Source organism: Aquarana catesbeiana, linkage group LG13, assembly GCF_042186555.1.
Source record: "Aquarana catesbeiana isolate 2022-GZ linkage group LG13, ASM4218655v1, whole genome shotgun sequence".
NCBI classification, from domain to species: Eukaryota; Metazoa; Chordata; class Amphibia; order Anura; family Ranidae; genus Aquarana; species Aquarana catesbeiana.
Window position 1 is genome coordinate 96,328,390 of NC_133336.1, and position 14,936 is coordinate 96,343,325.

Genomic DNA, 14,936 nt, shown 5'->3' on the forward strand with positions numbered 1-14,936 from the left:
CTTAGAACGAAGCCCCCACAGCGGCGCCCAGTCACCGCTGAGGGAGCTGACATGTTCCCTTGGCGCATTCTTCCGGGTTCGCAGGCGCTGACGTGAGTGGCCGGAGCCGTAATGACGTCACTCCTACGCATGTGCGTTGGAGCCCTCTGTTCCGGCAAGGAGCTCTAAAGTTCAGGCACGATACGCCGGACCTTCAGAGTGCATGCGCCACTGATGTCAGCAGCTGCATGCAGGGTAATTATTTCCTAAATCGTGCAGGTTTAGGAGATATTAATTTTTTACTTAATATTTGCCCCTGTGGGTAAAAATCACCAAGCGGACAATACAACCACTTTAAGTACTATTATTTCTATTGGCTAAACGGTTTGTTGTCCATGAGCACTTTCATCTTAAATTCTGAAGCTGGGATACGTGTTAGTAGGCATTTTAGCTGTTACTTTATTTATATGGAATGCTAATTTGTGCTCTGGACTCTGCGTTTTCTTGTGTGTGTGTGTGTAACATTTTATGTGTTTGAAATGTCTTCTCATACAGCTACACAGAGATGGATCCTGTGAACATTGCATATGAAGGTGTTGAGAAATTTAAGAATGAAAACTTTGAAATCATTATTGTAGACACAAGTGGTCGACACAAGCAGGAAGATTCATTGTTTGAAGAAATGCTTCAAGTTTCTAATGCTATAGTAAGCAAGCCTTCCTTACCCATCATTATTAGCGCATTATTGTATACTAGGCATGTAGTCAGTGCGGGGCTTCTTACAAGGTAAACCAAAGCTCAGCACTATGCTCCTTCCTTTTTTTTTTTTTTTTTTTTTTTCGGTGTACGTATTAGTTATTAAATAATCACTTATATTGCCAATTTTGACAGGATCAAATAGCATTGGTGTATGGATTCTTTTTGTTCTCAGTAAATCGCCTCGGGCCAATAGGCCTTCGGAGGAGGGTCAAAAAATGTTTAAAGTTAGCCCATTTTTTGTATAATGTAAATGATGATGTTATGCCGAGTAAATAGATACCTAACATATGATAAAGATCTTGTGCGCTGCTATGAGAAAATTAATGTGAACAAAGTAGAACAGCTGCTACCATTCAATGAACTCACACTCCTAAAAATAAAATATGCAAATAATGGTGCGCTTATTCAGCAGTAAATGAATCGTATGATATATAAATAATCTGTCTAAACAACTAAGGCAGAAATATTATGACATAAAAGTGAGTATCATCAAAAACTCCAACCAATAAAATATAGTGAATAAAAGTCCAACACTTGTGATGATTCAAAAATTAGTGAATGTCCCTCACTCTTGCAAGTATGTGATACATTCCGTGCCACAAATCAATGGATGTGCAAATAAACCTCCACCATCCACCTCTCAGTGAATTGGACCTTCCCATCTCTCCTTTGGGCTCCAGTGCAGCCGATCAGACACAGATCGGTCTGATCGGCTGCTTTACTGGCCGCTATGCGGACAATAAAACAGCCTGCAACCGGAAGTGACGACATGGTCGACGCTCGCCGGTTCTTGTGTCACACAGTGGGAGGAACAGCTCCAGTTCCTCTCACTGTATGGATGCCACCAGTCACATTGCTCCGGAGAGCGTGGTGGCGGTGGTGTAAAAGTATCCCAGTGGCTGCCCAGCCGATTGGGAATACTTTTTAAATGAAAAAGAATCACTGGCTGTAAAAAATGACACCGGGATCATGGTTGTAGCCTCAACCATAATCCCGGTACAACCACTTTCCTACCAGGGTGTGTGTGTGTGTGTGTGTGTGTGTGTATGTGTATATGTATATATATATATATATATATATATATATATATATATATATATATATATATATATATATATATATATATACACATATATACATACAGTGGCCGGTAGGAAGGTGGTTGTTAATACTTTTGCTTTCCCCAAGTTGGGAACAATGCTGTCTCCTATGCACGTACACATGTGACCATATGTGTTATAAAACACATGTTTATGTTCATATCTGTATACAAACTGAGTGAGTAGCTGCCCTTAGGTCTTCCTCCACTTTGAGGCTCGGTTCACACTGGTGCGATGCAGGAACCCTGCGAATCCACTGCGTGTTCCCGCATCACATCTGACTCGCAAGGCAGTTTATACTGCCTTATGCGAACCGCTGTCAATAGAACGTTAATGACACCCCCAGATCGGTTCACATATCGCAGTGCAAACTGTCAGTTGGGACCTGAATCAAATCACATGGGTGTGAACACCCATGCAATCTGAATCTGGTGCTGACCAAAAAAAATTGTCCTGTGCGAGTTTGGTCCGAATGCGATGCAAATTTAGCCGTACTATCTGTATGGCTGAAATTGCATCGCACAGACATCACATGTGATTTGCAGTGCCGTGCGAATAACATGCGATATCACACAGCGCACCAGTGTGAACCAAACCTAAAACTTGTGCTGGACAATGGAGGGAGGTCAGACATGTGTACGAGGTTGCCTGTGCGCATTCTTGTTTTATGGTATAAAGTTAGGGTAAGAAATCTATTTTCTTGTTTATAAACAATTTTTATTATGTAAAAGGTCAAGGTATAAAACAATTACAATGATGGTACAGGTATGTATATAAATATCTTTAACAGTGAATGTTGTACAGGAAATAAAAAAGGATTATGGTTAGTCAGACAAAAATGCGCAGTGTCATAATCAGGCCAGTCAAGAGTATTGTCGTGGAGGGAAGAAAGAAGGACAATTACGTATATGTTAAGAAGAGGAGGTGAAGAAAATAAAGGAATCTATTTTCAACATCTATGTGTACATAATTTTATATTTGCATTTCAGCAACCAGATAATATTGTCTATGTCATGGATGCATCCATTGGTCAAGCCTGTGAATCCCAAGCTAAAGCCTTTAAGGATAAAGTAGATGTAGCATCAGTCATTGTAACCAAGTTGGATGGTCATGCAAAAGGAGGAGGAGCTCTTAGTGCGTAAGTATGCTGTTTATATCATAACTGTACACACACCCATCCAATGGCCTGTGTGAAATGGCATAGATGTCACAAAAATATATGAAGTCTACCTAAAATTTACCCTGTTTTTACAAGCTAAACTCATTAGTGCTTAGATTGCAAATTTTTACAGTGCATCACTACTGTTTAAAACAAACCATGGATTATACGATTTTACTTCCTTCCACCACAGGTGGAAGGAAAGAAAATTGTGTGATTGACTGTGTTGATGGAGGAATCCCTCCTGCTGCGCTATTGTATTATGCCAGTGGGGTTTTTTTTTTCCCTGCCGGTAGAACGCTATGATCACTGTCAGCTGCTATAGCCGCCAGCAATGATGACATGCAAAATATCTGACAGGCTGGTTGGGCTGAAGTTAATCGAGGGATCAACTTTAGTACACCCAGTCTGCCTATAGATTGAATCTTGACCGGTCCCTGTTGAGCCGGCTTAAGATGTCACTTCTTGTTTTTGGAAAATGAGGAGTCACACATTTAGCGTTCCTTCCAGCTCCATCTGCTGGGCAATCTGATGTTACAACCTTTTCAGAATCATTTTGAAAGTTTTAGCAATGACTGAAATGAATGTACTCAGTTCAACTAATAATGGTAATATACATAGAGAAAAAAGATCATTCTATTTTCCTACACTGAGAATGTTAAAAGAGAACTATAGCCAAAGCTATTTTGGCTGTAGTTCTGGAGATCACAGGAGTGCAGTTTGTTCTGCAATCCTGTGATCCGTTTTCAGCCAACAGCAGGCTGAAACATGCTGCCGGCTGATGTCGCTCAGCCGGTCCTGGCTCTTGATGGATCCTGACTTTACAGTCAGGATCCACCCAGATGCCTGGATCGGCAGCTGGATCTGCCTCTCAACTGAGCCATCCGCTCCCGCCCCTCCACAGACTGGCGCTCCTGTGAGTGCTAGAGGGGCAGGGAGCTGGTGACTGACAGTGACTGGCTCTCTGCTCACTGAAGGCTGAGAACTCGCTGATCAACGGTCTTTGATCGCTTAGTTATCAGTCTTAGAAGCAGCTGGGGACAGAAACAGATGCATCATCAGATAGATGCTGCATCTATCTAGGTAAATTTATTTATTTATTTAACCCATACTTCTCTTTTAAATTTCCCATTTACATCAGTTCTTTTAGAAGAGACTTTGCTTAGAACCATACTAAATTCTAGTGAACACATGACTACAAAATGACATTACTAAATAAACATTACATTTGTGTCATCTTAAAACTTATATAATCAACTATCCACAGGGTTGCTGCAACAAAGAGTCCCATCATTTTCATTGGAACTGGAGAACACATAGATGATTTTGAACCATTTAAAACACAGCCTTTTATCAGCAAACTCCTGGGTAAGTGCTAACTGCAAAATGAGTGTTTATACACAATCTGTAAACTTTGTACATTAAGCTGTCTAACGTGTTTTAATGAAATTGTAATATGTCCTACATCTGTTCAGATTTTTCTTATTGGCTTAGAAATGATCAATCTGCGTATGTTTTTTAGGAATGGGAGACATTGAAGGGCTGATCGATAAAGTGAATGAGTTGAAACTGGATGACAATGAAGCTCTTATAGAGAAATTAAAACATGGTAAGTACATGTGCATGTTAACATGGAGGCTTTTTTTATCTGGGATCTATATACATCATGAGGGAAATGTATCAAACAAATTAGCAACACAGGTAGTTGCAAATCGGGTTGCATCTCCTAAGCCAAGTCTGAGCCAGGCTTATAGACCTGTATTTCTGGGAAACCAAGTGTGACAGTTTGCAAAGTCCAAAGACAGATTTGATGAGAAGTAAAGTTACACTCTAAACATGCCAAAATAAATGGTCGGGATCAGGTTTAATTCAGTTGCAGCCAAGGCAAGGGTTTGGGGCTGTAACCTTGTAATATATCTCCATGATGCCTCTCACTGTAGAAGTTCATGCATGTTCTGTAGAAAGTTATTCTTATGAATTAATAGTGAAAGTTTGCAATATTAATGCAGTATTAATTATACGTAGCAAAAGAGTGTTGTTGCATTTTGGTATAAAGTTATGTAAATCTGAATTATATTTGATGTGTACTTTATTTTATTTTTTTTACAATTAAGGTCAGTTCACACTGAGAGATATGTATGAGCAGTTTCAGAATATCATGAAAATGGGTCCTTTTAGCCAGATATTGGTAAGTGTGTTATGCCTACACGGATTTACATACTACTTTCTGTGAATGAAGAGTAACAATACATGTTCTTTCCATTACTTATACATTTACTGCAATATGCAGTATATATACCCTGGTAGGCTGGGAGTCAAAACTGCTGCAATGTGAATAAGCCTTCACAGCAGTGGTTCTCAACTCCTGTCCTCGGGAACCACTAACAGGACAGATTTTAAGTATTACCTTGGGGAGATGCAGACTAGAATACTGCAATCACTGAGCAGCAAATGATATCATCTGATATTTTAGTTATCTTGCAAACCTGGCCTGTTAGTGGGTCCTGAGGACAGGGGTTGAGAACCACTGCTTTAGAGTGTCTGAACTGCTTACTCCATAAAATTCTTGTGTGTTTTTCGTCTTTAGGTAAAGATGGCTATGCCCCATGATGGTTATTTTGAATTTATTATTGTAGGATAGTAGATACACATTGGTTGTACTTAATGGTGGTATTCAAAAAGATCTCTCATTTGTGTTGACAGGGAATGATTCCTGGCTTTGGACAAGATTTTATGAGTAAGGGCAATGAGCAGGAGTCAATGGCTCGTCTGAAGAAGCTTATGACCATAATGGACAGCATGAATGACCAGGGTAAGTCCTCATTAGCCTTTGTTATTGTTAACATATATAGTAAATATGCAGTTACTTACACGAACAGTAATGTAGTTTGTGTAGCCAAACAGTATTTTATGAACACTTCATGTTTTTAAAGCTGAGGTTTAGCCATAAAAACCCCTATGGCTTTAGTGAGCTACTTTATCTGTAATAAAGTATGTCCCACGTTGTGCAGGCAGCTGGATCCTATAGAAATCTTCTGTGCAGGGATGCCTGGTACTCTTCCTGCTGGTGAACTTATGGAGCTGCAGGGGTTAATGGCTTCTGGTTCTCTGTGAAGCTGCTGTGAAAAAGAATGACTCTTTCTGGATTAGTAAGATTTTCTTGCAGTTTCTCATGGCACGTTCGTAAGTGAATAACTAATGGAAAAAATACTGCAAGCATTTAAAATACTTGACTTTTCTGTGCTCTAGCTACAGTGTGACAGGGTCATTTAAAAAAGAAATTCAATCTATTTGGAGTCAGTTAACAGGAACATCTGTAGATAACACTGGAGCTTAGAGCGGAGTTCCATCCCTTTTGAAAGTCAGACAATCACCTGTCCCATGGTCCAGCAAGCCTCGCTCCTCTCCCCCTCCTCGGTGCCGGCATTCTAACTGTTGGCGCCCGGCTGTAGCTTCACAGCCGGGCGCGCACTGCACACACACGAGCCGCGCTGTGAATGGCCGGGCAATCTTCTGGGACCTGTGACGTGTCCTAGAAGATTGCAGGGGGGGAGAGGTGATCTTCCAGCGCCAGGGGAGGAAGTGGGAGCTGGGTGCCTCTAAAAACGGGCTCCCCCCAAAAAAATGACATGCCATATGTGGCATGTCGGGGGGGTCACTGCACTTAAAGCGGAAGTTCCATTTTTGGGTGGAACTCCACTTTTAAAGTAGACCTGTTTACAAACTGTACCTGGATCAGATTGAGCATATGATGAAACTAAGCATAAGCAGAGATTAGCTGCTGAAGAAACTGCCGGTCATTATGGTCCGTGTTTCCAGAGGTACAGGCAGACAAATTTATATGTAAACAAACATGGACGGGGGGGGGGGGGGCAGAGATGGTGCAGCTATAAGACCGACAAACAGAGGAAAAGACTACAGCCTGTAAGTCTTATTTATTAGGCAAGAGGATGTTGAAAGGAAAAGTCCAAAATATGAATATAAATAAAACAGAACCTATGTGATCACCTATACAACTGTGCACTATAGCAAAACTTATCTTATTATGTACCAGTCTAGCTGTCTCTATCATTTTGATTTAGTAAAACTGGAGTGCAAAATCTGGTGTAGCTGTGCATGGTAGCCAATCGGCTTCTAAATTCAGCTTGATCAATTACATTTTGATAATAAAACCTGGGTTGCTTTTCTATGGAAAAACGGATGTAAATGGATGATCATTCATTTACATCAGTTTACATCCGCATCCGTCAACATCCGTTTTTTTGAAACTGACCAAATACTTCATCGGGGGGCCCATTGAATATTACTGAAGTCAGATCGCCGTCTTAACTGATCTGACTTTAGCATGCGACTTGTGCTCTGATAATCTTGAAGGGGAACTCCACGCCAAATAAAAAAACGACATGGGTTCCCCCCTCCCCTTCAGTCTAGTATGGGTTTTAAGGGGAACCCACACGCTGAAAAAATTGCAGGGGGGTCCCCCAAAATCCATACCAGACCCTTATCCGAGCACACAGCCCTGCTAGTCAGGAAAGGGGGTGGGGGACGAGCGAGCGCCCCTCTCCCTCCCCTCCTGAACCGTACCAGGCCGCATGCCCTCAACATGGGGGGTGGGTGCTTTGAGGCAGGGGGGCCCAGTTGATGAGGACAAGGGGCTCTTCCCGACAACCCTGGCCGTTGTTTGTCACGGTCTGCGGGCGGGGAGCCCCCCACCCTATGTGAATGAATATTGGGTACATTGTACCCCTGCCCATTCACCAAAAAAAAAAAAAGTGTCAAAAACAAAACGCATTACACAGGTTTTTTTTAAGTAATTTATTAAGCAGCTTTGGCGTCTCTTCTGACTTCTTCTCCCCTCTCTGGCTTTTCTGTCTCCTCCGCTGATGTCTTCTGCCTCTGCCGGTTCTTCTCCCCTCTTCGGGTCTTCTCCGCTGATGTCTTCTAACCCCCTCTGGTTCTTCTCCCTCTGTCCGCTGTCTTCTCCACTGTCTTCTCGCACTTTTGCCCGGTCTTCTCCGCTGTCTTCTCTCTCTGTTCTTCTTCCGATGTTTACTCGATGCTCTCTCCCACTCTAATGCTGAGTGCACGGTGTGCCACTACTTATATTTGTATGGGGCGGGGTGGGGACCCGACAGAGGCAGAAGACAGCGGACAGAGGGGGAAGAACCGGAGAGGACTAGAAGACATCAGCGGAGAGGGGAGAAGAACCGGCAGAGACAGAAGACATCAGTGGAGGAGGCAGAAGAGCTGGAGAGGGGAGAAGAAGTTGGAAGAGACGCTGGAGCTTCCTAATAAATTACTTTAAAAACCTGTGTACTTTGTTTTAATTTTATGACACTTTTTTTTTTGGTGAATGGGTAGGGGTACAATGTACCCCGATACTCATTCACATGGGGTGGGGGGCCGGGATCTTGGCGGGGCCCCCTTGTTAAAGGGGGCTTCCAGATTGCTATAAGCTCCCTGCCCACAAACCCTGACAACCAATGGCCAGGGTTGCCGGGAAAAGGCCCTTTTCCTCAACATGGGGACAAAGGTGCGGTGGGGGGGGGGGGGGGGGCGCTCGCTCGTACCTCAAAGCACCCGCCCCCTGCGGGCTCATATAGTTCGGGGGGGGGCTCGCTTGTCCCCACCCCCTTTCCTGACCTGCCGGGCTGTGTGCTCGGATAAGGGATCTGGTATGGATTTGGGGGGGGGGACTCATGCGTTTTGTTTTTGTTTTGTCTTTTCTTTTTTTTTTTTTTTTTTTTTTTTTTGCGTGGAGTTCCCCCTAAAGATTCATACCAAACAGTCCCTGGTATTGTCGGGGATCAAAGTCGGATCCCTGTTTATTGAAGTCAGACACATGTTGGACTTCAAATCGCAGGGCAAATTCGGGTCCACAGTTGTATGACTGTCGTGTTGTACAAGTGAGAAAGGGGCCTTATACAGTTTTCATGTACAACTTTGCTTTAGATTTAACAAAACCATATAATTTGAGGTCAAACGTAAACACTTTTAATTTGTATGCAATCAGGCAGGGCCTTGCACATAGTTGAAGGTAAATCTAAAGGAAATTGAACAACAAAAGTTGTATAATGTGTATCCAGCGTTGGTCTTTGTAAAGCTTTTCATTTATTTTATTTTGCTCGTTTCTCATTTAGCCACGTTTACAGTACATGCATGCACAGTTGTACAGCTATAGCCGCCTTAATATAACAGAGCTACCAATATGTGCCGTCTCCTTCCCCAGCTCTCGCTGTGCCTTTCTCTCCCTCCAATGTGATCATTTACTCATGAAGTAAAAAATACACAGCAAAGAGAGAATGAATTCCTCATGAATGAATAGCAGAGCAGCATTTGTAAAAGCAGGCAGATTCATGTGCAATGCTGGATCAATCTTTGTAATGCTGTTTGGCTTTCATACAAGAGTAGCATTACAGTTGCCATAGAAGCTGCTAGTGACATTTTTTTGTGCAATGTGGGCAGATGAGGCTTTCACAAAGAAGGGCAAGAAATAAGCTCAAACATGGTGCTGGCATCAAAGTGTGGTGGTGACAGAAAACCACTACTCATCTCATACAAGATTAAAATCTGGGTTAGTTAATAAGTGCATTTAGTTTAAATTTTTATGAACGTTTGGGCAGGTATTTTATTTTTTTTTTTTCCTGACTTCAGTTCCGCTTTAAAGATTGGGACCTGCTGATCATTTTGCAATCTGGTTTTCACTGAAAGCATCCTTGGTTTTATACCACCTTGATACTTAGTTTGCACCGCCCATGTTGGTGATGGAAGTTTACTTTAAAGAAATCTGCTATGAGAGAAGATAAAGGGTGCCTTTGCTGACCACTGTTTGCTGCCTGGCTGTCATGTGACCTTCTTACTTTGTCATTGCCTGGAACAAGTATGCGAGCAAGGACTTCTTGTGTTTTCCCTGCTTTATTGATTTGGCTATTTACTGGTCACTGTCTAGGCAGTACTGAAGCCATTGGGTAATCATAGCAGCCAGTCAACTAGCATTTTCAGAATTCAGTCAGCAATGGCAATTCCTGTATTTCATTCCTGACCATCTTCTGTAAACTACATACGTTTAAATTTTCTTGCTTTTATAAATCGTATGTTCCCTTCCCTTGTTAGTGGAAGAAAGCCCATCTCAGTCACAGCGTGCAGCATACACCTGATGATAAAGAGTCACTCATTGTATAATTCTTGTTCATATTCTTTGTAGAACTTGATAACACAGATGGTGCCAAACTCTTCAGTAAACAGCCTGGCAGAATACAGAGAGTGGCCCGAGGATCTGGAGTATCTACAAGAGACGTACAGGAGCTGCTAGCACAGTATACAAAGTTTGCACAAATGGTTAAAAAAATGGGAGGTATCAAAGGACTATTCAAAGGTAAGTCCCTAGAATAGAGAAAATCCTTTTATTCTGAAAGAGTTCACATTTTAAAACATAGGCTTTACAGGGCTCACCCTAAAGTATCAACACAGTTTGATCTGTTGTGTGCAGATTTATAATGTTCTGTTATGTATAGGTTCATCAATACATTGCAGTGTCTTTTGCGGGACATGTTGTGTCGCTGTAAATTTTTCCATTTTGTTTACAGGCGGTGACATGTCAAAAAATGTAAATCCTTCACAAATGGCCAAACTAAACCAGCAAATGGCAAAAATGATGGACCCCAGAGTTTTACAGCATATGGGTAAGTACAATGGATACTTTTTAATTACAACAAATGTTGCAATACATTTCTAATTTGAATAAGTTTTAATACATTTCAGAGAGCAATGCATACAATCTGACTGATAGAAACATGTGTATTAAGCCTATTAACTGGTATACAATTCTATAAAGAAAAATATTATGATTTTGTTTGGGTTTTTTTTTTGTGAGCAGTGTCAGTCTGTGTCAGAGCTTTAAAGAAGTCCAGCCTGAGCTCATTCAGCTGGGCTTCTCCTAAGGGTCACAGGAGTGCATGTCCATTTGCACTCCTGTGACCCATTTTCAGCAGAGAGCAGTCTGAAGTCGCACAGATCAGTCCAGGCACCACGTCATCCCGACTCTGGAAGTCTGGATCCGCCAGGTGCCTGGACTGATGGCCGTCTCAGGGAGCCGCTCCCAGCCCCTCCACAGCTCAGCACTCCAGTAAGCGCGGAGAAGCAGAGCACGGGAGCTGCTGATTGACAGGCAGCAGCTCTCTGCTCAAAGAGCTGTGCGAACCGAGCCATCGGCGGTGTTCGGTGGCTCGGTTCTCAGTGCAGAGATGCTGGGGGACATGCAGCATCGGACCGATGCTGCATCCACCTAGGTAAGTATAATGGAGGGGGGGGGGGGGACTCCAAACCCATACTTTTCCTTTCAACAGGACTGATGACTCGCTTGCTTTCATATAACCTGGCTTGGGCCTGGTAATTAGCTGCTGAAGCACCATCAGTTGTGATCTATTTGGCTACATTTTGATATCCATGGTCTCACGAAATGTAGGAACTTAGCCACCCTCGTTTACTCCCGAGATGTGTCGAGGACTATGGCCTATGGGACACATAGTGTGCAGAGCAGTGTATGTGACTGTAATGAATGTGCACTACTCTTCCAAACAAACTGAAGTAAGGGTGGGAAAACGAGAGGTTGGGGATCGTGGAGGATATTCCAAAGAGGCAGAAAAATGCCGTAAGAAACCTTTTCATAAAAAAGATTACAGGGACATTAATGATGTTCTTCAGTCATTATTTGAAGCATTAAAAGTCAATGGCTACAAAAACTGTAGCTGCTGATTTTTAATAAACGGGCACTCGCCTGTCCTAGGATCCAGCATTGTCCGCACCCTCTCCCGTGTCTTCATCGGGCTTCCGTTCCCTGCATCGGCATGGTGGGCAGCCGGCTGTGACTGCTTGTGACTTTACAGTTGGCTGCACATGCGCAAGCCGTGCTGTGCCATCTGATTGGTCCTGCAGCTTTCTGGGACCTATGATGTGTCTCAGAAGGCTGCGGGGGACGGAGGGGGCCCAAACTTCCACTTGGCTCACCACAGCGATCTGACCAGAAGTGAGGGTGCAGAGGTCAAATGTGGAGGAGGTGGGGGGGAGGAAGAGTGGGACTTCTCCTGATGGGTGAAGTTCTGATTTAAGGTGTTACTAAACCCACAAAAGTAAAATCACTCTGTATATGCAGTAAAGCATGCTTGTTATACTCACTGTGGAAGCTAAGGGGTTAATCCTCTGCATTTTGTGAAAAAGGCTGTTTGATCCTGTCTTCTCTGATCCTCCCCTTCTTCCACTGTCCCCAATCCATCTCCTGATAAGACAGAGCTTTTGGAGTCACTCTGGACATACTCTGCTTGATATGTATTGCTATAGAATTTATTTTTATTTTTTCTTGGGAGGGTGCATGTGATCAGCACAGGCCAATCAGCACTGTCCAGACAGAGGGTCAGGGTTCCTCCAGCTTCATAGGACAGTAAAATGAAAACTTCTCTTTCAAGCTTTAACCAGACACTGATAGAAGTCACAAGACTGCTATATACTGCTGATGAGAAAAGGCATTTAGCAGTTTAAATTTACTAAAATAATTTCTTTTTCATATTCTGTGTACTGTGGGAGACCAGATAAAATGAATGCAGGGTCCTGGGTTTAGTAACACGTTAAGTAGTGGATGTGTATGAATTATTTTTGGAGAATAGGGATATTGTGTAGGGTCAGTTAAAGTATGGTTGAGCATATATGTGGAATAAAGCAATACAAGTTTTAGTCTTTGTAGTCGGCAGGGCACCATTTGTGTTCTGGCTGCAAAAGGGAAGCCAGAGATCCAGTGCGGCTCACCTTAAAGGAGCCAAGGACTGCCAGCTACAGAGCTCATCAGTGCATCTTCGGTTCCATGTTGCAGCCACAACTCAAATAAAACACAGTGGACTAAGATTGTATTGATGAAATCCACACACGTGCTGTTCAGCCATACTATAAGGTGGTAAATGAAACCACAGAGTGCAGAGGGAACCACTGCTGTCAACTTTTGTCCAATACTCCCAGAAGGGTCCAATGCTGGTCTTTGAGCAAGAATATTTCTTCAACCCAGCTGAGTTTAGCGTTGTTTGTAGTTGGACAGGTAATTTTTGCTTATTTGCTTTTCTTTTTTGGCCAATTTGTTGTTGGGCAGATTAACAACATATCAAAAACGCATAAAGAAATACACTACATGCTTTTCTGCAGCGTCTCTATTGAAGTCTATTGAACCAAAAAGCACCATTTTGCATTTAAAAAAAAAGTCCCCGACCCTTTCCTAAAACGCAGCAACTGGAAAAAAAGCATAGATATGAACGTGTCCCCATAGGAAACCATGTTAAATGGTGTGTAGTGCGTTTCTGCAAAAAAGCACCAAAAAAGCATATGTGTGAACCAGACCTAAAGAGAAGCTCCAGTCTCCTATGTAAAAAAAACTGTAGCTGCTGACTTTTAATAAACAGCCACTCACCTGTCCCATGATCCAGCGCTGTGCTTGGCCCAACCGTTTTCACCCTGTGTCCTCTCTCCCCAGTGCCGGCATCTTTACTATGGTCACCCGGGTGTGATAGCTTGTGCCCGCTGCGCACTGTGAATGGTCCCGCAGTCTTCTGAGACCTGTCGTGTGTCCCAGAAGACTTTGGGAGGAAGGAGAACTTCTGCTTCCAATTGCCTAGGCAGTGGGAGTGGGTACCTGTTAAGATTGGGTACCCTTCCTTCCCCAAAAGTTCCATTTCACAAACAGGAGCAGGGGAGGAGGCCTTAAAATGGAACTTGCCTTTTTGGATGGAGCTCCGCTTTTTTTCAAGGTATGTTTATCTGTAAAAAGTCTCCCTTATGTAGAAATCCAAATACCCTGAGTTTGGAGCGCTGCCATCTTAGATGCGATGTCTGTAGATTGAGAACTTTCACTCAAATGACACTTTATAGTATTCTCATTTGTTCCTTCCCCGGCTGCCAACATAATACGTTATGTAAGGAGGTGGGGGAACTGGGCCCACGCATTGGTTACACACTACCAGAAGAGGAGAGGGATATAACATGGTAGAAGAGAGGGGGCTGTACTGGGAAATTGTAGTGACATTTTCTAGCAAGTTCAGAGCCACATTGCAAGTTAATAAAAAATCATTTATGGAAAGTCAAAATGCTGCAAGTTACATACTTTGGTTTTCTGTGCTTTTATCTGCAGTTTAAGGTGGTGAGGGAGGTCTTGGAGATGATATAACGTTCTTTTGTTTTCAGGTGGAATGGCAGGCCTTCAGTCGATGATGAGACAATTTCAACAAGGAGCTGCTGGCAACATGAAAGGAATGATGGGATTCAACAACATGTAAACAATGCCTTCATAATAATGGACATCTCACAACATCTTTGCCATCAGTGGAGCATGTGTGAACTACTAGCCATTGGGCCAAGAGACCTGTGAAATAAAATGGATAAAGAGACTAAATATATAACATAGTCATTTTTTGAATGGCTCCTCAGTTTTTACTTCTGATCTAACAGATCATCCGGTTTTACGTTGCAAGTGATGCCTTGCTTCACAATAAATGGCAGCGCAGATATACTGCTTTTAAATTACTTAATTTAAACAATAGATTTAGTCAATATTTACAGCCACAATGCCCTATTTATGCAAAAAAAAAGCTTCCAGATCACTGGCAGTTTTGTGGAAATTCATGTACTGGAAAAATAAATTTCTTTATGGTTATAGTACTACTTTTATGGGATTTTCTTTTTACCTAACCTTTCTTGATAAAAGTCTACAATATGTTAGTATTTGTTAATATGCAGGTCTTATCCAAAAGCTGTTGGGTGGACAAAAGAAATATATTTAATCTTTGTTTTTGTTTTGTTTTTTACACTTTTCTCGGATTGAGTGCTAGTTCACACCAGACTCAGTTCCGTGCGCTTTTTTTTCTGCAAAAAATGCATGCACAGTGTTTTCCATGTATTCCAATGGC

General features: G+C 42.5%; 1 protein-coding gene across 1 annotated transcript in view; it reads left to right on the plus strand.

Annotated features, from left to right (window-relative positions):
- The window catches only part of SRP54 (signal recognition particle 54), a 39,993-nt gene extending 25,302 nt beyond the window's left edge, over positions 1-14,691 (plus strand). The window contains exons 8-16 of the mRNA XM_073610650.1: positions 535-685; positions 2,828-2,976; positions 4,265-4,365; positions 4,520-4,606; positions 5,112-5,185; positions 5,701-5,809; positions 10,202-10,372; positions 10,584-10,679; positions 14,215-14,691. Coding sequence (XP_073466751.1) covers positions 535-685; positions 2,828-2,976; positions 4,265-4,365; positions 4,520-4,606; positions 5,112-5,185; positions 5,701-5,809; positions 10,202-10,372; positions 10,584-10,679; positions 14,215-14,306 — 1,030 coding nt within the window. The 3' untranslated portion in view covers positions 14,307-14,691. The remainder of the gene's footprint in view (positions 1-534; positions 686-2,827; positions 2,977-4,264; positions 4,366-4,519; positions 4,607-5,111; positions 5,186-5,700; positions 5,810-10,201; positions 10,373-10,583; positions 10,680-14,214) is intronic.
- Positions 14,692-14,936: the final 245 nt, after the last annotated feature.